Genomic DNA, 27,573 nt, shown 5'->3' with positions numbered 1-27,573 from the left:
CACTGGCCTCACCTCTCTGGTTGATGGGGTCCTTGGCCACGTAGGCCACATAATCCGCCATGTCCTGGGGAGAGAGGGCAGCAGACACAGAAGTCCCAGCAACGTGGGGGTGGGACTGATGTGCATGGGCAGGGCATCTCAGGGCTTTTGGTGACAGAGGCTGGAAGTCCACCACCACCCATCTGGGACCTTACCGTGTCACCACCGGACGCGAAGGAGATGGACTGCATGTGATGATTGGCGATGATCTGGCCAGAGAGAGACCACCAGTCATGGAGCTGCCGTTTCAGTTGGGGGAGGAGAGAGGGGCTTGGGCCAGTCACTAGAACAGGGCCACAGTGGGGACCAGAAGGACAAGGGCATGGAAGTGGAGACGTCCCCTCGACGGAATGCCAGGATGACCGAAAGCCCTGCTGGATGGGGAGCCCTGAAGCCAGGGCAGGATGCAGAGACCCACAGTCACACGCCCACATACATGGGAAGACAAACCTGCCCCAACTGGTGGACATGTGCACACACGGGCACAGACATCCAATACAGATACACACAAAGGTACATGGGCTAAAAGCCTCACACAAACCACACCCTGCACACACACACACACACCTTCATTTACAGACACACACACACAAATTCCCCACTCCAGCTGTTCAGAGACACAACCACTCACACACTCACACACACTCCAGCCCACCTTCACACCTTGATGCATCACACGTTGGCCCTCACACCCTCCCACACAGACACCCAGGCACAGCATATGCACACCCAGACACTCACCACTCTCACATTCAGACACATGCCCCATGCCACCATGGAGGCACTGAGGAGACAAAAGCAGGACCCACTGGAGGCTCCTGACTCTGCACTGTCAACCCAGGCAGCCTCACCTGTGTGCTCACTTGCATCCATTTGCAACTTCATTTGCAACATCTGCGAATCAGTGTGCTCATTTGCATGAGTGTGCTGGGTTGCGTATTTGCATGTTTGTTTGTGTTGATGTGCTCACTTGCGTGCTCAATTAGCATCTATTCGCCACCACCCACTGCTGCCCTAAGTGGTCATGTCCATCCAAGACCCAATAAGCACCAGAGACACCCAAGCAGGGTTCTCTCAGGGTCCCCCATGATTCACTCAACCTGTCACCCCTCGGGGATACTCAGGGCTCCCCCTAACCAGCCCCTGCCCAGGGAGGCCCCCACTGGCATCCTGCTCAGGGTTAGCCCAGTGTGTTCCAGATAGAGTCCATGCAGAGGTGGACAGGGAGGTGAACGTGCTGGCAGCTCCCCGCCCCACGGCTTCCTCCCCAGGGGCAGTCTGAGCCCCCTCCCTGGGGCCCTGGCTTCAGCTCATCTCCTCCACGCTTCCCACTCTCACACCAGACCACAAATCACAGCACTTCCTGCTCCACACTTCTGAGGAGGATAGCAGTGCTGTCTGGAAAAATCCCAGTCCCTCACCAGGATCCTTGCTAACCTCTCAGGCTCTATCTCATCAGGTGACCTCTGCTCAATGTCCTCTCACCTCTCCACTCAGCGCCAGCATCACCACCTCCAAGAAGCCCTCCGTGATGCCCCTGCTAGGTCACAGTGCCCTGTGCATGCTCACAACCCATGCCCAGCATCACAATCCTCCTCAGAATTCATAGTTATTCCCTCCTTTCTGCAATTTTATTTTGGTTGCTTGTTTCCACCAGAAGATTCCAAGCCTCGGTCTCGCCTCCTCAGCAATGCAGACAATGGGGCCGAGACCTTCTTTGGGAGGCCGTCCTAGGAGCTGTGGAGTGAGGAGCAGCTCCCCTGGCCCCGCCCACTCGTCGCCCTGGTGTCACCACAGACCCTCAGCCAGGCCCTACTTGGGGCTGGGGGGGCCTGAGGGCGGGGCTGGAGGAGGCTGAGGGCGGGGCTAGAGAAGGCCGAGGGCGGGGCAGGCAGCGCTCACCTGGCGCGTGGCGGGCACGGAGAGGTTGAGGCCGTCGATGGAGATGCTGACCGCAATGCTCATGCCCGCGAAGCGCAGGTTGCTCTTGCCCAAGATTGAGGCCAGGGCCTTGTTGGGGGCCTGGGGGGGCAGACGGCACAGGGGTTGAAGAGGGCAGCCTGGCCTTCAAGAAGGTGGGACCACAGTGGAACTCCAGCTGGGGCAGGTCCTGGGATGGTCAGGCGTCTCCCCCCTCACTTCCACCCGGGAACCACAGGCCCCTCACCCACCTTCTTCTTCCAGGAGCCCCGGACGCCAGGCACCGCCTCATGGAGCCGGTTGATGGCTTCCCTGTGTGGGCGGAGGGGGAGGGGGCTTAGAGAGCTTGGAGGAGAGCGGGCAGGAGCTCAGAGGAGGGTAAAGGCTCAGAGAAGGCAATGGGCTAAGGAAGGGGTGCGGTGCATCCTGAGGGGGGAGGGGCTCAGAGGACAGAGGGATGCTGGGGCAACTGGTGGCCTAGACGGGGACTCCCAGGCTGCCAGAAGCCCACGCCATGTCCCCAGCAGGTGCCCTTGCCCTCAGCTCTCCCCTTCCTGCCGTTTCTTTCTCAGAGACCAGCGGACCCCTGAGCCATAGCCCACTTGAAGGCACTGGGGTCAGATTTGGGGATGCTGGCACAAACCTTGAGCCTGGACCCCAAGTTCTGTGTGACCACAGGCTGGCCAAGATTCCCACCTGAGGCATGAGAGGATGCCCTCTGCTCTGGGCCCCCCAAGACAGGGGCTGATACTGACCCCCCAAACCGAATGGGAGAGACTTTGTGAAACGGCTCATCCCTGGGGAGGGACTGGAACTTTTATAGAATCCTGAAGGTCAGGCGGACACACAAGTTCTTAACAATGTTGGTGCTGCAAGGGGAAACCAAGCCCTCAGCCTGACAGGTGGGAAGGTCAAATGGAGCAGTAGCTCCTCAAAATGGGTAAGGCAGTCACATCCCCAGGTGCACACCCCGAAGAACTGAAAACACAGGCGCACACAAAACCTGCATACATAGCCACAGAGCACAACTCACAAGAGCCCAAAAGGTAGAAACCACCCAAACACCCATCAGTTGAAGATGGATAAACAGCCCATGGTCCCTCCTACACATGGGACCATCATGCAGCCCTGAAAAGGAGAGAAGCCCTAACACTCCCTACCATGTGGATGGATCCTGAAAACAAGATGCTCAGTGAGAGAAGCAGACACAGAAGGACATACAATGTGTGATACCATCGATGGGAAAGATCCAGAACAGGCAAATCCACACACAGAGAGGGTGGGTTCCTGGTTGTCAGGGGTTGGGGGAGGGGGTTGGAGATGGCTGCTCATAGGGGCAGGGTTTCCTTTCAGGGTGATGGAATGTTCTGCATTAGACCATGGTCATGGTTGCACAGGGCTTCTGGGGTGGTACCAGTGGTAAAGCAATGGCACTAGTGGCACTACCAATGCAGGAGACGCAAGAGACCTGAGTTCAATCCTTGGGTCGGGAAGATCTCCTGGAGGAGGGCATGACAACCCATTCCAGTATCCTTGCCTGAAGGATCAGGTGGACAGAGGAGCCTGGCAGGCTACAGTCCATGGGGTCTCAAAGAGTCAGACATGACTGAACGATGGAGCACATAGTACACAGCACCACCGCCTCCACTCCCGGCACTGAGTGGCGCCAGAACCTGCCCCAGCCAGCCTCACCTGGTGACCTGGGTGCGTGTGCTGAAGTCCAGGGAGCGCATGGAACGGAGCACCTCGATGCAGCCCATGTACTGAGGGGAGAGAGCACAGGTCAGCAGCAGCCCTGCAGAGCCCAGCTGGGGGCCACCATGGACCCAAGCCCCTTCCAGCGAGCACCCCCGTCAGCCTCCCCTCCTGCCACCTGGAGCTGGGGGCCCACTGTGGACCAAAGACCCCCTCCAGTGAGCCCGCAGCCCTCCCCTCCCGCCACCCGAGCTATAGCCCCCACCTCCATCCTTAGGACGATGCCCAACCTGGCCGCCCCACACCTTCCTGTCTGTCATTTGCAGCCTGGCTCCTTCCCCAGCTCCAGGCTGCTGGTTGCCTCCTCAGAGCCACCCTCTTGACTGTGAGTTGTTCCTGGAAACTGGTAGATTCCTTCAACTCAGTCTCTCCTGCTCATTCTCTTTCTGCTCCACTAGAATGCCAGCCCAGGAGGACCGTGTGGGGGTAACCCTGCTCACTTCTACATCCCAGGGCCCAGGGCAGGGCCTGAGAGCAGATGGTGGGTGGAAGCCATCTGGCCCTTTGCAGGGGGAGAATGCTGACTCCTGCCTGGACCACCCTTTCCATGCAAGGGAACTCAATCTCCAAGAGATGTTGCTCAGGGGAAGCTGGTGCAGGGGTACCAGAGATGAGGGCCACCAGTGCCCCCAACATGGTGTCTGCGCTGCAGGAGGGACCTGGGCCGGCCACATGCAGCGACCGTCACATGATCACTGTCATGGATGGGAAAACGTCCAGGACAGGTGGGCCCGCAGGGACAAAGACTGGGTTCCTGGTTGTCAGGGGTTGGGGAGCGAAGGGGTAGGATTACTGATAATGGGGACGGACTTCCTTTGGGGTGATGGAATGTTCCAGAACAGATAGCGGTGCTGATTGTACAACCTTGTGAAGGTACTAAGTAGCACTGAACTGTGCTCCAAAATGACTCATGGTTAAGTTAGTTACGTGACTGTACCTCAGCTTTTAAAAAATGACTCACACACACATTTTGACCTTGAAACTCCATTTCTAGGACTTTATCTCACAGAAGCACCAGCCCCTGGGCTCCAGGTGTGGGTACAAGCTGCTGTGTGGGAGCACACAGACCACCCATCTCCCCAGGGCTCCAGTGGTCTGGTATTTACCCCCAGTCACTCTTAACTCTGCAGCCCAGTGCAGGGTGGCCAGAGGGCCCACTGATTCGCTTTGCCCTCCTGGGCTGGTCCCAGGGTGCCAGCCACCTGTCTGGTCCCGACACCTGATGCTGCTCTGAAGTCCCGCCAGCCCCAGCCTGCCCCTCCCTTCCCATGAGAGCTACAGCACTGAAGGAGTGAGTAAGGAGTTGCAGACACCCCAAAACTTGACACATTTAGGGTTGCAAGGTCCAACCCAGGAGGCCAAGGTTGGTATTTCCAATAAACAACAAATATTTTCTTAGTGTAATATGTCCTAAATAATGCATGAGATGTGCTTAGGCCATTATCCGTGCTTATGAGAACTTTACATTTAACCGGGCAGCTTGCATTTTTGCTAAACTAAACAAACCATGGTGCTGGGAATGAAAGAGCTTACAGTTGTAAAAGGAAACAAAATTTTAATATATTTATATGCAAATATCTCTACAATATGGCATTAAGCGACAGGAGCAATGTGGCTATTAGAGCTCAGTGAGTGCCTTTTGTGTGGACAAGGGGGCCAGGAAAGAGCGCACAAGTGTAAAAACAGCCACCAGCTCCTGCCCTCCCCCATCCAGGTCCTGAGCTGGCCTAGACGGAAGCAGAGGCTGGAAAGGCACCTGTCGCTTGCTCCCCCACTGCTTCTGGGGCCCCGCAACCCTGTCAGGCTGGCCTGCCTGGTGACGAGACAAGGTGGCCCCAGCTGACATGGAGCCCGTTCTGAGGGGGTGTCAGTGCAGCAGGGCCCCAGTGTGAGGGGTCTAACCACCACCCCCCAACTAGTGTGCAACCCACCCTGGCTCTGCAGCTGAAATGTGGCTGAAATCCTCCCGTGCCCCAGCCCCTCCTTGGATGAAGTGGGGACACAACTCAGCTGTGCAGGAGAGGAGATGGGCTAGGGGTCCTATCCTGGAGGACGGAGAGCAGACCACAAGGGCACAGAAAGTGAGGAGGAGGCTAAGGGAGCATCAGGCAGTGATGACATTGGTAAGTCACTTGTCACATGCAGGCCTGATCGAAGCTCACTTCACCTGAACCCCTGTGATACAGTGACAAACCACCCCCCGGAGACAGAGCCCCAAGGACATGAGGCAACCTGCTCAGTCACTACTTATAGGCTGCAAGGGCACAAAATGAGCCCACATTCTGGGCTCCAGGATCACCTGCAGTGTCACCCAGAGTGTCACCTGGTGTGTTACACAGAGTGTCACCTGCAGTGTCACCTGCAGTGTTACACAGAGTGTCACCAGCCATGCAGGCAGTTTTGTTGTTCAGTCAGTAAGTTGTGTCTGACTCTTTGCAACCCCACGAACTGCAGCACTCCAGGCTTCCTTATCCTTCACCATCTCCCAGAGTTTGCTCAAACTCATGTCCATCGAGTCGGTGATGCCATCCAACTGTCTCATCCTCTGTCATCCCCTTCTCCTCCTGCCTTCAATCTTTCCCAGCATCAGGGTCTTTTCCAGTGAGCTGGCTCTTCGCATCAGGAGGCCAAAGTATTGGAGCTTCAGCATCAGTCCTTCCAATGAATATTGAGGATTGATTTCCTTTAGGATGGATTGGTTTGATCTCCTTTCAGTCCAAAGACATAACTGATGCTTTTGAATTATGGTGCTGGGAGGAAGTGGTGAGGCTGCAGCAGACTACACGCTTGGGGCCAGACCCCTTGGGATCCAGGGCTCCTGCCTGAAATGCCCCAATTTGTAAATGATGACAAGAAATTTTTATTCTTAGGACTTCCCTGATGGTCCAGTGGGTAAGAATCCGCCTGCCAGTGCAGAAGATACAGGTTCCATCCCTGGTCCAGGAAGATCCCACATGACAGGGAGTAACTAAGCCAGAGAGCCACAACTGCTGAGACCGCACTCCAGAGCCCATGCTCTGCATCAAGAGAAGCCACTGCAATGAGAAGCCTATGGACCGCAACCAGCAAGTAGCCTCCTCTCACCGCAACTAGAGAAAGCTCACGTGCAGCAACAAAGACCCAGCACAGCCATAAATATTTTTAAGTTTAAAGAACTTTTTTTATTTTCTTCTTTATCTCTTTTTAAAGAAATCCTTATTTTTAAATAGAAGAGAGAAAAAGAAGGCAGAGGTCAAATTCAGCCTTGAGGCTGCCAGGTGGCATGACCTCTGATCCAGAATCCCACACTCGTGGGAGGCCAGCTGTGGAATATGGACAGCGACCCACAGGAGGGCTTGCCCACGCCCCCACCCCCAGAACCTGTGAGCAGAGCCTTAGTGGAACAGGATCTCTGCAGATAAAGCCAGGCTCAGGACATCAAGATGAGACAGTCCTGGATTCAGGACTGGTCCTTAACCCAGTGACCGATGTCCTTACAGGAGGATGGCAGAGGGAGGGGGGCCTGAGACACAGATGTGGGGGGATAGGGCTGGGGCCTGCGGCCCCCAGAAACTTGGAGAGAGGTTCTGCCCAGAGCTCCAGAAGGAAGCAGCCCGCCAGCACCTTGACTTTGGACCTCCAGAACCAGGAGAGAAAACATTCCTGTGGTTTTCATTGCCCAGTTTGTGGTCATTTGTTACAGTTGCCCCAGGAGGCCGACAGAGAAAGTCTGGAGGCAGACCAACCTTCCCCTCTGCAAATGTAGAAGTGGAGGGAACCCAGAGCCCACCCAAGGATGTAAGGGGAGAAATCAAGTTAAACTGGGAAAACTGAGGCCCAGAGAGGGGAAGGGACCTAGGCAAGCTCACACAACAAAGCAGGGCAGACACAGTACAAGCACCCAGCTTGCCACTCTGCCCAAAAGACCCTCCATGGCTCATGGTGCCATCAGCCCCACACCATTATTACTCAGTGTCTTCCTTCTAAATAAACTTCATTTGTAAACAGAACTGAGTTTATTTCTAAAGGCCACTGTAGGAAACCACCCCAAAGTCTTTACACGGGTGAAGGGATAAGTAAAATGTCACCTCCCAGGATACTGGAATATTACTCAGCCCTGAAAAGGAGGGAAGCCCTGACACTCGCTACCATGTGGATGGACCCTGAGAGCATAGTGCTGAGTGAGAGAAGTAGACACAGAAGGACACGCAGGGTGTGATTCCACTGATGGGAAACGTCCAGAACAGGCAGATCACAGACACAGAGAGTGGGTTCCTGGTGGTCAGGGGAAGGGATGAGGGTGACTGTTGATGGGGCTTCCTTTGGGGTGCTGGAATGTTCTGGAACTAGATTCTAATGAGTGTTTCACAAATCTACGAGTGTACCAAGAACCTCTGAATTGTACAGCTTGAATGAGTGAGTTTTATGATACTAAAATATGTTTTTTTAAATATGCATGAGGAAACAAAAGGAGAAAGAAGAAAGAAAAGGAAATGTGCATGAGGTAAAAAGGAAACTGCATATTGTTACCATAAACCTCGGGTTTGATGCCTAGCAGTGCTTCCTAATAACCATTAAAATAAACATATAATTATCAAAATGAAAAGACCCATTCAGGATGAATTGCCCATTTTTGCTAAGCAAGTTAGTGGAAGTTCGTTGGGCTCCAGGCCATTTGCAGAGTCTCAGAGTCTCCCCGCTCCTAGAGCAGGTTGAAGGACAGAAAAACTGGACTCTGGTGAGAGGGGCTGGAGGGATGCCAGCAAGGGAGCCCCAGGACTGTGCACAGGACCACCTTGCAAACTTGAGCACATCTATGTTATTCTTCCATTTGAAGTCTGTCCCCAGGAAAGGACATCCCTGTGTGCGTGTGTGCATGCTCAGTAGGTCAGTCATGTCCAACTCTTTGTGACCCCACGGATTGTAGCCCGCCAGGCTCCTCTGTCCATGAAATTTCCCAGGGGAGAATATTGGAGTGGGTTGCCATGCCCTCCTCCAGGGGAATCTTCCCCTCCCAGAGATTAAATCCGAGTCTCCTGCATCTCCTGCATTGGCAAGTGGGTTATTTACCACTTGCGCCACCTGGGAAGCCCACAGGTATGTGTTAATTTTAACAGAAACAAATGAGGCCTTTACCAGGGAGAAACGTCCCCTTAACTTAGTGTGTTAGTCTCCGGGGGCAGCCGAGTGGAGCACCGCACCCTGGGGGGCTCAGAACAGCAAGAGGTCTGGCATCTCCCAGTCGGGGGGATCTGGTATCCAATGTCCAGGGGAGGCCCCAGGGGAGGGTCCCTCCTGCCTTCTCTAGCTTCTGGCAGCAGCTGGCCTGGTCTCACAGACATGTCTCTCTGGTCTCGTCCTCTGTGGTCACACAGCCCTTCTCTATGTGTCTGTCCAATTGTCCCTCCTCTTATAAGGACCCCTGTCACAGAAGGTCCTGGGCCTCTCCTGACCTAGAACGACCTCCTCTTGACCTGATTACATCTGCAAAGACCCCATTTCCCAATGAAGTCATATTCTGGGGCCCGGCGGACATGAACCTGGGGACGCCATCCTCGCCTGTACACCAAGCGATCCCGTTCCCAGCAGCTGCATCGGTGACAGAGTGCGCCTCCAAGCCCCCTGATGAAAAGGCACAAGCTGAGCTGGCCCACGAGCATCATGAGCCCCATTGAGGGCCGACACAAACTGAGGGGCAGCCTGCAACATAGCTGGGGTGTGCTCCAAAATCTGGGGAGCCCCTGGCGTTGAGCACTGGGACACCCTGCACTCACACTCATTGTGGGTCCCCACAGAGCATCCTGTCTCATGTCTGTGAAAAGCCCTTTCCAGTCACCACTCCAACCTAACTCCTTTTTACACAGAACTCGAAGCATTTAGGGCATTTTTGTTTGTTTACTTTTCTACTGTGGGCAAAATATCAGTTCAGTTCAGTTCAGTTACTCTGTCGTGTCTGACTCTTTGCGACCCCATGAATCGCAGCACGCCAGGCCTCCCTGTCCATCACCAACTCCCGGAGTTCACTCAGACTCACGTCCATCGACTTAGTGATGCCATCCAGCCATCTAATCCTCTGTCGTCCCCTATTCCTCCTGCCCCCAATCTTTCCCAGCATCAGGGTCTTTTCCAATGAGTCAACTCTTCACATGAGGTGGCCAAAGTACTGGAGTTTCAGCTTTAGCATCATTCCTTCCAAAGAAATCCCAGGGCTGATCTCCTTCAGAATGGACTGGTTGGATCTCCTTCAGAATGGACTGGTTGGATCTCCTTACAGTCCAAGGGACTCTCAAGAGTCTTCTCCAACACCACAGTTCAAAAGCATCAATTCTTCGGAGCTCAGCTTTCTTCACAGTCCAACTCTCACATCCATACATGACCACAGGAAAAACCATAGCCTTGACTAGACGGACCTTTGTTGGCAAAGTAACGTCTCTGCTTTTGAATATGCTATCTAGGTTGGTCATAACTTTCCTTCCAAGGAGTAAGCGTTTTTTAATTTCATGGCTGCAGTCACCATCTGCAGTGATTTTGGAGCCCCAAAAAATAAAGTCTGACACTGTTTCCACTGTTTCCCCATCTATTTCCCATGAAGCGATGGGGCCGGATGCCATGATCTTTGTTTTCTGAATATTGAGCTTTAAGCCAACTTTTTCACTCTCCACTTTCACTTTCATCAAGAGGCTTTTTAATTCCTCTTCACTTTCTGCCATAAGGGTGGTGTCATCTGCATATTTGAGGTTATTGATATTTCTCCCGGCAATCTTGATTCCAGCTTGTGTTTCTTCCAGTCCAGCGTTTCTCATGATGTACTCTGCATATAAGTTAAATAAGCAGGGTGACAATATACAGCCTTGACATACTCTTTTCCCTATTTGGAACCAGTCTGTTGTTCCATGTCCAGTTCTAACTGTTGCTTCCTGACCTGCATACAGATTTCTCAAGAGGTAGGTCAGGTGGTCTGGTATTCCCATCTCTTTCAGAATTTTCCACAGTTTATTGTGATCCACACAGTCAAAGGCTTTGGCATAGTCAATAAAGCAGAAATAGATGTTTTTCTGGAACTCTCTTGCTTTTTCCATGATCCAGCGGATGTTGGCAATTTGATCTCTGGTTCCTCTGCCTTTTCTAAAACCAGCTTGAACATCAGGAAATTCACAACTCACGTATTGCTGAAGCCTGGCTTGGAGAATTTTGAGCATTACTTTGCTAGCGTGTGAGATGAGTGCAATTCTGCGGTAGTTTGAGCATTCTTTGGCATTGCCTTTCTTTGGAATTGGAATGAAAACGGACCTTTTCCAGTCCTGTGGCCACTGCTGAGTTTTCCAAATGTGCTGACATATTGAGTGCAGCACTTTCACAGCATCATCTTTCAGGATTTGAAATAGCTCAACTGGAATCCGTCACCTCCACTAGGTTTGTTCGTAATCATGCTTTCTAAGGCCCACTTGACTTCACATTCCAGGATGTCTGGCTCTAGGTCAGTGATCACACCATCGTGATTATCAGGGTTGTGAAGATCTTTTTCACGAAAAAGATAATATCTTTTTATATCTTTTTAATATCTTCTAAATAATAACTTAGAGTATATTTCAGTGTATAGGGTGTGGGCTTCTCTCCCCTTGACACACAGGGCAGAGAACTGCCCTCACGCAACAGCTAGAGACTGATCCCAGGCATTACTCCGGCAGCTCCAGTGCCATTGCGGGCGACATGATCTTCCACAACAGTGGACAACCCCAGGAGAGCCTGAATATCCGAAAGTGAAGCCTTGCTGTCCCTGTGTTTCTCCTTTTTATTGTTGTTTTATTACATCATGGTGGTTTGGGGGAAATAAATCTGCAGGTAGATGTTATATTTATATTTGATGTTCATTTCAGTGTGTTTAATCATTCAGTTGTGTCCAACTCTTCGCAACCCCATGGACTGTAGCCCACCAGGCTCCTATGTCCATGGGATTTTTCAGTGCAAAATATAAGTAACATTAAATTTATCATTTTAATCATTTTTGAGTGCACAGCTTGATGGCATTAAGCACATTCACATTGTCGTGCAACCATCCCATCATCTCCAGAACTTTATCACCTTCCCAAACTGAAACTCTGACCCCATGAAACACTGACTCCCTGTCCCCTTCCCCAGTCCCTGGCCCCACCATCTGCTTCCTGTCTCTGTGGATCTGATGCCTCTAGAACTTCCTGTGAGTGGAACCAGACAGTGTGTGTCCTTCTGTGTCTGGCTTCTCTCACTGAGCATCACATCCTCAAGGTTCATCCAGGTTGTGGCAGATGTCAGAACCTCCTTCCTTTTTAAGGCTGAGTAATATTCCACTGTGTGGATGGACCACGTGTATCTATTCATCCATCAATGAACACTTGGGTTGTTTCTATCTTTTGGCTGTTGTGAATCATGTTGTTATAACTATGGGTGTGCAAATATCTGTTTGAGTTCTTTCTCAAGTCTCATAACAAGAAAATAGTTATTTTCTATCCTAGATGTACACACACACTCAACCTTACTCATGTATCCAGCCATACATGTTTAGGCCTCCTGCTTTTTGGGGTATTTACCAACCAATATAATTTCTAGATCATGTAATAATTCTATGCTTAACTTTTTGATATAGTGCTTTTATTTTTATTTTTTGGCTTCACTGCATGGCTTGTGGGATCTTAGTTCCCTGACCAGAGACTGAACTTGGGCTCTGAGCAGAGTCCTAACCACTGGACCACCAGGAAATTCCCTTGGTATGGTTTTAATACACACTGAATTTAATGAAACTATCTCATATGCTGACAGAAGGCTTCATTTGCTGATATTCAGGCTCTTCTGGGGTTGTCCACTGTTGTGGAAGACCATATCGCCCGCAGTGACACTGGAGCTGCCGGAGTAATGCCTGGGATCAGTCTCTAGCTGTTGCGTGAGGGCAGTTCCGTGCCCTGTGTGTCAAGGGGAGAGAAGCCCACACCCTATACATTGAAATATACTCTGTATTATGAATTGCTGTCCCTCTGTTTCTCCTTTTTATTGTTGTTTTATTACATCATGGTGGTTTGGGGGGAAATAAATCTGCAGGTAGATGTTATATTTATATTTGATGTTCATTTCAGTGTGTTTAATCATTCAGTTGTATCCAATTCTTTTCAACCGCATGGACTGTAGCCCACCAGGCTCCTCTGTCCATGGGATTTTTCAGGCAAGGATACTGGAGTGGGTTGCCATTTCCTTCTCCAGGGGATCTTCCCGAACCAGCGATCAAACCCACATCTCCTGCATTGCAGGCAGGTTCTTTTACCACTTGAGCCATCAGGGAGGACGGAGGGTTAAAAACACTGATGATAAATGAGCTGTGGCTAATCTGACAGGATTGCAAGCAGTTGGCTTAAGCTGGTGGTTCTCAAACATGAGTGGGTGTCGGAATCACCTGGAAGTCTTGTAAAACACTGATCACCAGGCCCACCCCAGAGTTTCTGACTCTGCCTGAGAATGTGCATTTATAATAATTTCTCAGATGTCTGGGTACCCCACTCTGCTCAGCATTGGTTCAAGCCAATTTGGGCCCATCTCCCTTGCCATGAATGGAGTTTAACACTCCGGCAGGTGAGGTATGGAGAGAATGGAAGGAATGCTTTCTCTTCTCCCAGTGGACATGGTTGCATCTGCATATGATACCTGGTGCTGTGGCTGCTCTTTTGTGACCATGAGGACAGCTAAGCCAGCAAGCTGAAGATGGCAGTGTGAAAAGACAAAAGACCTGGGTCTGCAGGGATATGGTCAAGTCATTGAATTAATCCACCCTGCCGCTGCTGCTGCTAAGTCACTTCAGTTGTGTCCAACTCTGTGCGACCCCAAGACAGCAACCCACATGGCTCCCTCATCCCTGGGATTCTCCAGGCAAGAACACTGGAGTGGGTTGCCATTTCCTCCTCCAATGCATGAAAGTGAAAAGTGAAAGTGAAGTCGCTCAGTCGTGTCCAACTCTTAGCGACCCAATGGACTGCGCCCATCAGGCTCCTCCATCCATGGGATTTTCCAGGCAAGAATACTGGAGTGGGGTGCCATTGCCTTCTCTGTAATCCACCCTGGAGCCATCCTACTCCTTGCCTGCAAGGAATCAGCTGTATTTGTAGCTAAAACACCTGAGACAAGTTAACCTCCCACATTCTCAGTACACACCCACTTACAAAAATCTGCCTTCAGGAAACACCGGGTGGCCCAGAGGCAGCCAGTCTGGGGCCCTGAGGCAGTCCTCAGTCTCTCTGGGCCCCACTGAAAACTTTCTTTGAAAAGAACTCTGGAGAGGGCATGATGACAGCACCCCAAAGAGCAGAAAGGGCTTGTTGTTGGAATTTTCGTGAACATGTAAGAGTACCACATGCCAGGCAACCACGTGACCTCAGCTTAAAATGGAGCAAAATTAAAGGTGAGTTCTTCAGCTGCACCTGCCCATTCAAGTATACGTGGCCACATGTGGCCACCAATGGGACAGCATGGAGCCAGAACATTCCACACTGTGGAGACCCTCTGGGCAGCACTGGTCGGTGCCAGTCAAACGGGCAGTTTAGGGAACATCACAGGACATAGTCTGGGGCTTTCCAGGAGAGGCGTCCTACTCACAGAAGGACCCAGCAGTCAGGAGGGGCCTCTCTTCTGCAGGGTGAGGGGGCAGAGGGTCTAATCTGGGACAGAAAAGGCGCACCAAGGCCAGACGCCTCTTGCCCAGGTGAGACAGGGGTGGGTCCTCCCTGCCTCCTCCAGCCTCTGGTGGAGCCACCCTCCTGCCTGCCCTGCCCCAGGGCTGCATGGCCGGTGCCTACCTCTCCCTCCTCCACATGTCTCCACAGGGCCTTCTCTCATGGCCACCAGTCTCTGGATCCAGGATGACCCCATCCTACCTAACAACACCTGTGAAGACCCAGTTCCCAAGTGAGGTCGGGAATGAGAAACTCATGATGAGGTCACCGAGCTGGGAAATTAACCAGCCCCAGGCCCCAACCACCAGGGCCTCTGCTCCCACGAGAGGATCCACGTCCTTCTGGTTCTAAGCCACTCTGAGTTGTGCCTGTGGTAAGGCTGCTGATGGTGCCACAGCGGCCATGACCCTCACCAGGTTCCTTGACATGGCTGCGCCTCCGGGTCCTCACTTAGAAACTGAGTAGATAAACCTCAGGATGGGGGAGAATTCAACCGGGGGCTTGACTCCACACTCATGTCTAGACCAGATGCCCTGACGGCATTACTGCTCGCCGAGCCTCCGTTTTCTTGTTTTGAAACAGGGACCGTTACAGGGTTTCGTGAGGGTTCTATGATATCAGCTAGGTGAGTCAGCTGCTGTTTTAGCTTCCTCTTGCTGCTATAACAAATTAACACAAATTTAACATAAATGTATCCCCTTAGAGTCCTGAAGGTCTGGAGTCCAGCTTGGATCTCACGGGGCTAAATCCCAGTGTGGTCAAGGCTGGTCCCTCCAGAGGCTCCCTGATTTTCCAGCTTTTTTTTACGGCCCCTCCCTCCATCCTCACAGCCAGCAGAGCAGCATCTCCTGTCTCTCTGCCTCTGAGCCCTCCCCCTCCCTCTTCTAGGGACCCTTTGATGACACTGGGCCCCCTGAGAATGCAGGGTCGTCCCTATCATAGGGCTTTAACTTAATCCCTCCTGCAAAGTCCCCTCTGCCCTGTGAAGTGACATGTCCACAGGTCCTGGGACCAGGACAGGGGTGTCTCCGAGGCTGCTGGTCTGGTACTCTGCCACTCAGGTGGCAGCCAGTTCGGGCTGGAGAGTGGCTTCCGTTCTGGGTCTGGTGCTGGATTCTCACGGGGTGACAACTCTGCCTCTCTGGGCCTTGGTGTCCCCAGCTTACATAAGTGGGGACAGCACATTCTCTCTGGAGGACCTGGGTCACCCCCGTCGGCCCCTGCATGATTTGGGGCACAGCTGCTCCTGCCTTGACCTCACACTTCTCTGTGAACCAACCTGGAGAGGACTCATGGCTCTCAGAACACCTCAGGGGTGTGGGTGCAGAGACTGAGGCTTCCAGGGGAACAGAGCTGGACAGTGGGGCTGAGTCAGACTCCCTGCCCATCCCCCCTTCGGGGCAGCCATACCAGGGCTCATCTCCAACACGGACGCTGTAGCCCCCTTCTCCCCACCCCCACACTGCCCTGCTCCAGGGCATCTCTGCTCCCTCAACAGTGCCCCAGCCTCCCCTGGCTCTCTTTGCTGCCCTGCCAGCCTCACCCCAGCCCACTTCCACAGGAAAGCTCCTTTCAGCACCAACGCTGCTCTGCAACCCTGCCTAGAACCATCCAAAGCCAAGCTAGCCCGCACAGCCCCCAAATCTTACTCCTATGCTCCTCTCTCTGCACCAGCCCCACCACATGGGTCTCCGGCCAGTCCCCAAACCTGCCAGCTGAGCCCCTGCCTCGGATTCTCTTTCCCCAGTTGTTTCATGCCTAGGGCCTCTGTGGTTTTAGGGCTCAGCCTTAATGTCATCTCTGAGGGGCACCCCATCCACCAGCCCTGCTAAGAGCAGCCAGCAGTCTCTGACATCACTTGATTGTAATTTCTGCACAGCACCTGCCAATATCTGCCACTTTCCTGTTTGTCTGTCTCTTGTTTATTTACCATCAGTCTCTCCCTCTAGAAAGCTGAGCCCGTAAGAGCAGGGATCAGATGGGCCGCATTTCCTAGCATGCCATCAGCACCTGGCAGGCTCTGGCACGCATTATTAATAAATGTCTGCAGCATCGATGGCAACGTCCAGACCACTGGAACAGTCCAAAAGCCTGCACCCCAACAACATGAGCATCTGAATTCTGAGCACTTCTAATCCCCACAGCCATGGCCCCGAGGGCATGTAGTGCGAAGCCCAAGGCATTGCCGGGGAAACATCTCGCTACAAAATCAGTGTTGAATCCAGCGAAGCTGAGATTCAGCAAAAGAAGGGGCCATGACCAAGTCAGAAGACTCCAAGAGCGAAGAGCAGGTCCAGAATGTGAGGCAGCCTAAGACCCGCTGGCCCGTCCAAAGCTCTTCCTTTCTAACCCACTCCCAGGGAAGCTGCGGGCCTGCCTGGACCACACCTGGACATGCAGAAAGTCAAGGCCACTGCGAGCCGCCACCAACTGGGGACTTAAAACAACAGAAATGTAAGCCTGGCCCCACAGTTCTGGAGGCTGGAAGCCAGGGATCGAGGTGTGGTGGGGGCCCTGCTCCCTGAGGTAAGGGTACTTCCAGCCTCTTCCAGAGTCTGGCAGTGGTACGCGGCCACCGTGGATGTCCCTTGATTTGTGGACGCATCACTCCATTTCTCCCTTTGTTGTCACGGGGCCCCTCCCTGAGCGTTTGTGTCCGAATCTCCCTTTTCTTAGGAGGATACCAGAGATCGCATTAGAGCCGCGGTAATCCAGTGTGACGTCATCTTAACTCGATTATATCGACAAAGACTCCATTTCCACATAAAACCATATTCTCAGGCTCAGAAGGTCAGCAATCTGAGGAATACTAGTCAACCTAGTATGGGGTGGGTGGAGGGAGACTGTAAAAGAAGCGAAGACAAACCACCACACGCAAAGACACAGAACTCCAGGATCCTGGTCCCCACCCCAGACTGAAACGCTGTGAATATACATTGGATTCTGATGTGACAATGAACTGTGGGTGGGCGGAGTGGCCGATAGCCTGGGGCGTGAGGAAGCATTTCACGGCGAGGCATCCCACGGGCCGCTCACCGCTTCCTGATGGTTCATCAGAACTACCCACAGAGTCAGAGGTTCATATAAAACCAGAACAAATAAAGACCTGCTTCTCTGCAGCGCCTTCCGAGGCCCCGCGATCTCTCACTTGGAATCAGGGACCTAGCAGGGCTCGGCCCTTCTGCACCCCACGTTGCCCACGGTCTCCGACCCTCCTGTCTAGAGGGAGTTTTCAGTGGGGATCTGGGTAGCCGGCCGCCCCCACCCGCGTCTTCCGGCCCCAGTCTCACCCAAGAAATGGGGGGCTACGCCTAACCTGCGCATGCGTGCCCCCCTCCCACCAGCCGCCCTCTCCCCGCCCCTCCCCACGTGACTCCGTGGGAACCTGGACCCCAGCGCCTCCTGGGTGGGGGTGGCCAGCAGAGCACGGCTTGGCAGTTGGGGTCTAGGGTGATGGGGAGAGGAGAGATGGACAGACACCTGGCTTCCCGGGTCCAGAGTGTCCAAGAGAGAGAAGTGGGGGATGGGAACCCCCATGTCCAGACGGAGGCTCGGGGGAGGACGCGGTCCCAGGGTCCCGCCGACGGACTCACCCTAACGACGTAGGAGACCCCGGGCCCCAGAACCCTGGAGTCCGGGTGTAGCCAACCGTGCGCTGGCTTGTGGATGAAGCTGCCTTTGCGGATCCACTCGTCAGCGGGGGCATCCGGGGGCCCGGTTGCCCCCCGCGCGCCCCGCGGTCCCCGCACCCCGGAGGCCCGGCAGCGGCTGAGCGCAGGCAGCGGGCAGGGCGCGGCGCAGCGCGGCTCGCAGGAGCCCAGGACCGCGGCCGCCAGCGCCGGGACGCCGGCCGGGCTGGCCGGCTCGGGCTCAGGGTCGGCGGCCCCCGCGCCCCCCGCCGCCCGCGCCGCCGCGGGGCCGCGGCTCAGGAAACCAGCGGGGGCCGCGAACTTCCACTGCGGCATGCGAGGCAGCAGCGCGCAGAAGGTGGTGGGCGCCTCCGGTTCCGGGGGTGCGGGGGGCGCGGGGGGCGCGCGCCCGCCCGGACCCTGCGTCATGGCCGCGGCCGCCGGACCGAGCCCGACCGGGCGCTGCGCCTGGTGCGGAGGAGGCCCTCCAGCTCCCGCGCGCTCGCTCCCCGCCCCCGGCCCGGTGATGTCATCCGTCCGGCCCAGCGCGCAGCCGCGGGGGGCTGCGCCCCTGGGACCACCGGCCCTCGGCGCCCCGGTGCCCGGCGGGGAGACGAGAAACTGAGGCCCGCCGAGGACACGGGGCTGATTCGGGGTCTGCAAACAGGGAGGGAGCGAGGTTTCGAACCCAGCACCCGGGCGGTGACCCCTTACTTAGCACTCCACACGTCCCCCAAGTTCCTAGAAGGACGGAGGTGGGAGAAACAGAAATCTCCTTTCTTCCCTTTTCGAAAGGAGGAAACTGAGGTCTGGAGAGGAATGAAGCTCAGTCAAGGCAGGAGAGCGCCCCAGACCCCCAGGTCGTCTCCCTCCCTTCCCACCGCTCCTGACGGAGGAGGTACTTGAAAATCAGGCCCTGCTAGATTTTCTAACTGGGAACCTGAGATCAGCGAGGGGCAGGGGTGTGCTCTGGGGCACACAGCGCACACTTGGAACCAGTCCGGCTGCCTGCGTCCGGAGCGAGCCGAGTCCCCGCTACGCGGCCTCGCCCTGGGCCTCAGTTTCCCCGGCTATAAGCCGGGGGAGTGGACCAGAGGGTCACGGACTCCTCCTGCTGCGTTTCTGGGGAGCCGCTTCCAGCGTCCACCCAACAGAATCCCAGGACCCAGCCTCCCGGACGGGGGCTGGCCGGTTCCCCCCAGCCTCTCCAGCCCCGCCCCGGGCAGGGCCGGCTGCCGGGAAACAAAGGGAGGAGGCCGGAGCCGGGCCGGTGGGGATGGAAGCAAAGGAGTGGCGAGGCCGCGCGAGACCGGATCGATAAATTAGAGTGGTGAGATCACCGCTCGGCCGCCACCCGCAGGCCGGGGGAGGCGGCTGGGATGCGGGCTGGAGGCGCGCGCGCGGCCGTGATTGGCCGGCGGGCGGGGCGGGGGCGGGGATGCGGCGGGAGGCCTGAGCCTCCAGCCCCGAGAGCTATTGTGCTCCTGCGGCCCGGGAGGGGCGTGGCCCCGGGTCAGTGAGGGGGTCGGAGGACGTTTGTCGTGGTCTGCAGCTCTCACCTGGGCTCTGTGCTGTGTCTCTGTTGCGGGCTACAGACTTGTGGACTATGTGAGAGTTGGATTGTGTGTATATTCTGTGCGGATGTGAGTGTGTGTGTGTGTCTGTGTGTGTGAGAGAGGAGGGAGTCTGGGTCCCCACCCAGGTGTGTGTTGTGGGGTCCTGGTATGTTTACCATTGTGTGTGTAGGGGTCCAAGTGTGTACACAGGTGTGTGTGTCAGGAGTCCTGGGTCCTGATGTGTACAGAGGTGTGTGTGTCGGGGGTCCTGATGTGTACACAGGTGTGTGTAGAGGTGGTCCTGGCATGTGTCCACCTAGTCTGGTGAAGGGTGTGTGTTGAGGTTTGGCACCCAGGCTGGGGAAGAGGGGCCAAGTAGGAGAGAGCTGACTCCCAACTCCAAGGCCTAGGCTCTTCCTGCTGCGCTGCCATGGGGGTCATCTCCTCCAGGAAGTCAAAGTGCAGTCTGTCCCTCCCAAGATCCTGGGTTAGGGTCTTTCTGGGCTGTAGTTAATAAGGTGTCATGGTCCCAAGGGCTTGGTTACATGCTTCATCCACGTTATTTCTTTTCTGTCCGTGGAAAAGAGTGGCAGGAACAGAGCCCATGGGGCAGGATTCATATCCAGGCCTCGGAAGGACACCAGCATCCATTATGCCCTCTGACAAATGTCCGTAAACGTGACTTGCCTCTGGAGTTGCTGCAAAACAACCTTATCAATGCCTGGAACACGGTAGGTGCCTACTGTGGCAAATGTTCAACTTCATCAAGTTCCTATACATCCTTCAAAGCCCAGGTTTGGTGTCCCTTCTTTCAAGAAGCCTACCAGTCTGGCTCCCTCCACTCAAAGCCCCTGCCCCACAGCTTGTCTCCTTCAGTCCTAGACCCCTTCTTCAGTCCCATCCAGGTGCCCAGGGGGCTGCAGAGTTAGGGGTTGGCATCTGAAAGCAGTGTTCAGGTTTCTTTCCTGTGGCGTGAACAGATGGAACCATGATGCTGACAGCTGCCGATGCCCCAGAATTTTATTGGCAGGCAGCTAGAGGGTGGAGCAGGTAGAGAGGGCGGCAAGGGCTGCCTCCAGCAGGATCTGGGCCCAAACAACCCTTCCATGAGTAGCAGGGATGAGCCCAAGTGAGGCAGAAACCCAAGCCATGATGGGGACCCAGGCTCTCGAGGGCGGACACTGAGTTCTAGGACACAGGAAGCCGTGTCTCTGGCCAGCGGCTGAGGAAGGCCAGAGTGTCCCTTTTTCCACCTGGACTGGCCCAGCCTGGTGTTACCTGGACAGAAGAAACTGGGACGCTGGAAGGAGACTCACCCTGTGGGGACCACAGGATCTCAGCCCCCGGGACTGGAGAAAGCAGTGGCCTAGAAGGACCTTGGACCTTTCAGAAGACAGGAAGGAAGGAGGTGCCTTCCGCTCACCCTGGCTTCTCCTAGGCTCCCCCCTCCAACCACCTGCCTACCCCCCCACTTCACAGCACAGGAGACTGAGGCTCAACCCAGGAGTGAGCCAGACGTCCTGTCACCTCCTGTCATGAGGGCATCAGGGTGCAGTGTCTGCAGCCATGGTGGTAGCCCGCTTGGAGTGGCGGATACCCATGGTGAATGCTGGGGCCCTGGCCTTGGTCACAGTGACCTGCTCAGGGCTGTGGCTGCCAGGGACCGGGTGTCTCATCTGGGGGCCGTGGGGCTCGGGGCCGCCCCAGCATGGTGAAGGCCGGCCGGCGCTGACGGTAGGCATTGGGGTCCGGGCTGTCATACTGGCCAGGGCCAGGTATCTCCGCGGGGTCCTGCAGGGGGCGGGCGGGGGGTGTGCGGCCAGCCACGGTGTAGCTGGGGCTGCTGGGCTTGGTAAAGACCTGCGAGCCCCAGAGGGAGGGCAGGGTGTAGGTGTTGGGGGCAGGGGCTGAGGTGTTCAGGGGCCGTGGGCGGAGGCGGGAGCCCAGGGTGAAAGCTGGAGGCGTCCGCTGGCGCATGGGGGCCACCTTCTCTGGGCTGTAAGCCCCAGGGCCGGGCGTCACCTCCAGACCTGTAAGAATGGGCAGTGGACAGAGTCCTCACCTCCTCTAAGACCTGGCGTGGCTCCCCTGCCATATGCATCGTGGAGTTCACAGCAGCCTGGCTGCCCTCTTTCTCTTTCAAGCCTCCAGCCTTTGTCCAAGTTCAGCCCTCTGCTGGGCATACCTCCTGTTTCCCATTCCAACCTCCCAGGAGCTGCTTCTCCATCTCAAGACAGCCCCAAGATCCCCTTCTCCCCATGTCTTCTCCACATGCTCCTACAGAGAGCCCTCACAGCCCTTCCAGGTTCCCCCTGATGTGGGTCTCTCCACCTCTCCAGACATGGCCACACTGAGGTGAGAAGTCCCCACCTGGATCTAACCACCCTGGGCTGGGGTCTTACAAAAAGTGAGAATGAGTCAAATCTACTTCAATGCTCAGCAGTTGGCTTAGTGCGTGTTTGAGTGGATGGGTCAACAGAAGGATGAGTAGTGAGTGGAGAGGTGATGAGTGAATGAGCAGATGATGGATTCAGGGAGTTGTAGAGTAATCAATAGACAGACTGTGGATGGATGGGTGAGTGGGTGGACAGATGGATGGATGGATGGGTGGATGGATGGATGGGTAGATGGAAGGATGGTTGGATGGGTGAGTGGGTACATGGATGGATGGGTAAGTGAGTGGGTGGGTGGGTGGGTGGATGGAAGGGTGGATGAAAGTGTGGATGAATGGATGGACAGATGGATGGGTGAGTGGATGGATGGTGGGTGAGTGGATGGATGGGTGGGTGAGTAGATGGATGGATGGCTGAGTAGACATGTGCCCACATGTGTACTGGGTCACATTAGCCTGGCCCACTTTACCCGCTCAGGTTCTCTTAGGGTCCCTGACCCCTCCTCTAAGTCCACTGGATTTTGTCATTCCAAAGACACTGAGGATCTAAGAAATTGGTGGGGGTAGGGCAGAAAGGGAGGGAGGTGCAAGATTGACTGAGACCCTGAAGGGGCAGGGTCCTGTGGGCGGGATCAGCTCAAATTAGATACTCACCGGGAGACTTGCCCCGGCCCTGCATGGAGTAGGCAGGGGTGCAGCTGCGGCCAAAGCGGGTGACTTTCGAGTCCAGGAAGTAGACTGGCCCAGGGCTGGTCTCCTGCGGAGATGCTGCGGGGGAGAGTCCAGGGTCTCGAGGGCAGCTCCTGTGACCTTGCCCCCAGTCGATGCCCTCATTAACCCTGAGGCCCCTGCCACGTCCTGAAGGACAACCTATGGAGGAGTGACTGCCCAGACCTGGGGCATGGGATCATGTTGACCATCTATGTGCTTGAAATCAGAGCTGCCCCACCCCCAACCTCCAACCTGTCAGCGGCTTGAGGGACCCGCTATGAGACACTTAGAATTGTGTGTAGAGTTAAAGTAACCCGGCCCTGAGTAAGCATCAGTCAGAGGAGAGCCCTGCAGAGCTGGGGTATGCTAGCATGAGACCAGCCTGGGGAGCAGGGCTTGAGTCGGGTCTCTGACAGCTGGTCCTGAGGAAGCTCTTGGCCCAACCAGCCAGTCTCCTCCTCACACCAGCAGGATGCAAAGATAGAAGGGGAGATGATCCTCGGCATAGGGTGAATTGGTGCCTGCACTTAATACTCGTGACCCTTACTGTGATGGCCACTGCCACTGTTTATAAGCCCACTCTGGTATCAATGCATGTGAATCTAAGAGTAGTAGGTGTGACACGGATTCATGGGTTTAAGTACCGTGTGTACATGTGCATATGTGACATGGTGCGTACACATGAAGCATGGTCTTAACAAATAGGCACAGCCCCGCTCATGTCATTTCCCACCTCAAGGCCATTGCCTGTGCTGCAAGATCTGCCTGGAGTCCCCTTCTTCTCAAGCGGGGCCGAATTCCTATTCATCCTACAAAGCCCAGCTCCCATGCCCCCACCTCTAAGAGTCTGCTCTGGGCACTCAGCAGAGTCTACACTAACCATCAGTAACCCAACTCCCCATTCTGTCCCTCTGTCCCAGGATGGGCTCCTATGACTGGGAAGAGAGCCTGGAAGTCCAGGTTGCTCTGGGCCACAGACCCAGTTTTCAGTCCTTCCTAGTGACAGATGCAGTGCTAACTCCCTTATGTGCCTCTGGCACCCCTCACAGGCTCCTGGGTTTGAGGTGGATGCTGATTCTGAAGGCTGGGAAGAGGTTGTGAGCCCCACCCCTCCAAAGGAGCCTCTGTCCACACGAATCAAGTCCCCACAGAGTAAAAACCCTCCCAGCCCCCAGCCCAGCCCACTCAGGACCCCAAGTGCTCTAGAACGCGGGGTGAAGTCACCTGTAGGCATCGCTGTGAAGGCGCAGGCAGCAGTGGCACTGTCCACAGCCTGTGGCCTCGCCAGCCTTTCCTGTCCAAACATGAAAGGTCACCTCCCACCTCCCTGTGTCCTGTGGGACAGCATGGCCCGGGAGCCACCATCCCACTGATGGAGGCCTGGAGGTCACCCCTACGCTCAGGGCCCTTCTTTACTGATAGAGGCCAGGCGCTGTGGTAGCCACTTTGAAACCACCTAATTTTCACTCCATGAACCTCTCCATGCTTCTGAGGTGTATTTGGTCTTGAGTACAACTTGGTAAGGACTGTGCCCTCATTGTTCACAGCATGGGAAACTGAGACACAGCTTTTCCGAGTCAAGGAGAACACCGCCCACTACTCCCCTTCCATAAGGAAATGGACCAGAGAGGCACAGCAGCTTCTCTGAGGTCACACAGTAGGGGTGACACCATGCACCCTCCCAGCTTCCTTCCTGATCAGTGAGCGCCTGGATCTAAGGGGGTAGGAAGTGCTCCAGTGGGAGATTGGAGGTCCACCCCTCCCACCCCCACCGGCCTTACCCTCAATGGGCCTCCGGAAGAGTGAGTAGGCAGGACCGGCTACCCTGGTGCAGTCGTGGTTGATGTAGCCAACAGTGGAAGGCAGGGCATACAAGCCTGGCCCAGAGCCTGTGACCAGAATCCTTGGGTCACGGCCTTGGGTTGCTCACCCTGATTGATGGAGGGGGAACCCAGGGACCAGCCCCAGAGCCCCCACCCTCCTTCTAGCAAACCTCCATGACAGGGGTAGGGGAGGAGGGGCTGCCTTCCCCTGCCGGGGGGAGTGGGGAATGACAGAAGCTTTGTGAGTCATAGGAGGGAGGGGCTGCAGGGCCAGGGCACCTTGGAAATTCTGACCCCAGACTCAGAGACACAATGTCACCAGTGGAGAAACTGACCCCAGACTCAGAGACACATGGCCACCTGTAGGGAAACTGACCCCAGACATGGAGACACACTGTCACAGCTGCAGTGTTTGGTGGCCTCCACAAGAATGTCAGTCCCACAGTCTGACTCCAGCTGCCTTGTTAGGGATGGAGAACTGTGGCTTGAACAGGCCCTAAGATCCCAGAGTCCACGGCAGAGTCAGGAGACTCAGCTGCCCACAGATCTCTTCGTTTCCTGCCCCTGCACAGGCTCCCAGCCTCTTTGCTGCCTTTTCTCCAAGGTTGCTATCAGCAGTGAACACACTGCAAAGGCTTCTCGGCTGTCATTGCTAACGTCCATCCCCATCTCAGGACCTTTGCTGCTCTGTTGCCCACTGTATAGTCAGCACCAGGAAAGGTGTCTGACTTTACGATACTGGACTCGGGCCCACAAGAATGCCAGGTTCACACCCATCCTGCAGGAAGGAAAATTGAGTTCCTGGGAAATTCAGGGGCTTGCCGGAAGCTCCTGCCTCCAGCTGGGTTCCCACACGTTCCAAACCCCATCTGGGTGGGGGGGATGAGAGCAGGGAAGTGTCCCACCTCCACAGGGCCCCTCGCCCACCTACCTACCGTGCTCCAAGGTGGCCACCCCGCAGGTCCTCCTCAGGCTGGTCTCTGGGATCTGACAGTCAGTGGCACGCCGGCCCAGAGGCGCTGGGGTCAGCCGTGGAGCTGGGTCGCAGGTGAGAGTCCCCATGGTGGGCGGATGCCCCTGGCTCCTGGTGTCTGCTCCTTGGCCGTGCAGCTCTGGGCCACAGGTGCCGGCACTGTCCCTGATGCTGGCAGCTCCTGTGGGGTTGGCAGAGCCCTGGCCAACCACACCATCCGGAACGGCATAGACGGCCCCTTGTCCCGCGGCAGGGAGTCTGGGGCCCTGGCCTGATCAGGCTGGCCGGCGGTCGCTGGCCTGGAAGTGGGGCCAGGATCGAGTGTCGGCCAGGCGGCCGGACAGTCCAGGAAAGAGTCCAATGTCAGCAGAGCCAGTCCCCCAGGAGCCAGCTGAGCTAGGCAGCCCAGGCCAGAGCAGGCTCCCGGGAGCTGGAGCCACAAACAGGACACCCACAGCCTGGTGGCAGGAGGGATGGGCGAGGTCATGGGCAGCATGGCCCTGTTTCTACAGCTGGGGAGGCTGAGGCATGGTCCAAGATTGCCACTCTGAGCCAAGAAGCATTCCTTCCTCCCCTCCTTCCCTCATCTAGGAACTTCTCACTGAACACCAACTCTGTACTAGTTTCTGCTTGGGCTGGGGGACACGACAGGAAGAGACAGACCGGAGCTGATGTCAGGAGGCAAGAGGAAATAAGCAGTAAATGTATAAAGGAGCACTTCATACCTTAAAAGGTGTTACATGTTCTGCGAACAGAGAGCAGGGCAGGACAAGTCACTGTGGTGAGACGATGAGAAGGCAGCATTTCAGGATAGGAGGGGGCCGAGCTGAGTCCAGGACAGGAGTCACGTGGGCCAAGGGGTGGCTGCGGTTGTCCAGGAAGCCCCCTCCTCCCAGAAGCCAGTGACACAGAGCGTCTCTGTCCCTGACACAGGAAGGCTCCCCCCACCCCAACCCATGTCGGGATCTGAGACCGGGCTCAGGTAAGCCTAGCCAAGCAAAATTCACATTCCTTGTCTTCAGAGCATCCTTGTTTGCTGCTGTGTGGTCACGCCCTTTTGCAGTGCAACGTGTTAACAGGTGTTCTGAGTGACCATTTGCATATCATACAATTCATTCCACAATGTAATTTTTAGGCATTCTATAATTTTCGAACCTTTTTATTCAAAATGTTATAGTCTGTGTCAAAGGTCATAAAACAAGTCTTAAATGCTATGTTAGAAAAGATCTTGGGACTTCCTGGTGGTCCAGTGGCTAAGCCTCCCCACTCCTAATGCAGGGGGCCCGGGTTGACCCCTGGTCGGGAAACTAGGTTCCACGTGCTGCAACTAAAACCTGGCACAGACAAGTAAATAAATAAAAATATAGAAAAGAAGATCTTAAAATCAACGACCTAAGGTTTCACCTTTAAAAACTAGAAAAATGTAAGAGTACTAGTGGGTAGATGGAGGGAGATTTAAAAAACAAAGTAGAATGCATGAAACAGAAAACTGCAGAAAGAATTAACAAAGCCCCACCACCACCACCCAAAAGCTGATTCTTTAAAAAGATCAACAAGAAACCAGCGCGGTGAATGAATGACAACATTGGGACAGGAGGCCGGCAGCACTGCAGACTTGCAGGCTCTGGGGGAAACGAGTCTGTATGAAGCCAGAGGTATTTACCGTATCCCAGTCACCAGGTTACTAGCTTGGGACTCAGGCATCCTGGCCCAGCATCGCAGTGTTTAATTATCCTAGCATCGCATGAGAGGTGTGGATTCTGACCTCCTCTGGTCACAGGAGGGGAGACAGTGGGGAGGGAGGGAGGGCGAGTCAGGGGAAGGGGGCGGTGGGGGTGGGGGATTGCACGGAATTCTGACTCAGGTTTTAGAGCAAAGCTTGGCATCAAGGGCTTCTCCCGGGGTTCTAATTCCTGCTCAGTTTTCCGGGTATGCTGAATCTCTGGATTTCCCTCATCCTGAGGATAAAACCCAAGTCCTCCCTGTCTCATCCCTGCTCCCCTCTGCCCTGCACTCCTAGCCTTCAGCCCTCATCCACGACCTTGTGGCCACATCAGCCGGCTTCCTGCCCCTTGAATGGGAACCTCAGGGCCTTCACCTGCTCC

At 55.2% G+C, this 27,573-nt stretch overlaps 2 protein-coding genes across 4 annotated transcripts in view; both read right to left on the bottom strand.

Annotated features, from left to right (window-relative positions):
- The window catches only part of SHC2 (SHC adaptor protein 2), a 33,716-nt gene extending 15,242 nt beyond the window's left edge, over positions 1-18,474 (bottom strand). For all 3 annotated transcript variants that reach the window (XM_027546718.1, XM_027546717.1, XM_027546719.1), the window contains exons 1-6: positions 17,978-18,474; positions 3,652-3,722; positions 2,211-2,271; positions 1,942-2,061; positions 195-248; positions 13-64 (exon numbers count right to left, since the gene is read on the bottom strand). In XM_027546718.1, the coding sequence (XP_027402519.1) occupies positions 13-64; positions 195-248; positions 1,942-2,061; positions 2,211-2,271; positions 3,652-3,722; positions 17,978-18,442 (823 nt within the window). In that variant the 5' untranslated portion in view covers positions 18,443-18,474. The remainder of the gene's footprint in view (positions 1-12; positions 65-194; positions 249-1,941; positions 2,062-2,210; positions 2,272-3,651; positions 3,723-17,977) is intronic.
- Positions 18,475-19,507: 1,033 nt separating this feature from the next.
- Positions 19,508-26,772, bottom strand: ODF3L2 (outer dense fiber of sperm tails 3 like 2). Its single transcript, XM_027546716.1, is given in 5 exon segments — positions 19,508-21,230; positions 21,232-21,599; positions 22,616-22,729; positions 24,454-24,561; positions 25,431-26,772. Coding segments are annotated over 5 exon segments (834 nt in total). The 5' UTR covers positions 25,558-26,772; the 3' UTR covers positions 19,508-21,113.
- Positions 26,773-27,573: the final 801 nt, after the last annotated feature.

Source organism: Bos indicus x Bos taurus, chromosome 7 (assembly GCF_003369695.1).
Source record: "Bos indicus x Bos taurus breed Angus x Brahman F1 hybrid chromosome 7, Bos_hybrid_MaternalHap_v2.0, whole genome shotgun sequence".
Classification (NCBI taxonomy): Eukaryota; Metazoa; Chordata; class Mammalia; order Artiodactyla; family Bovidae; genus Bos; species Bos indicus x Bos taurus.
This window is presented reverse-complemented; position numbering and strand designations above follow the sequence as displayed.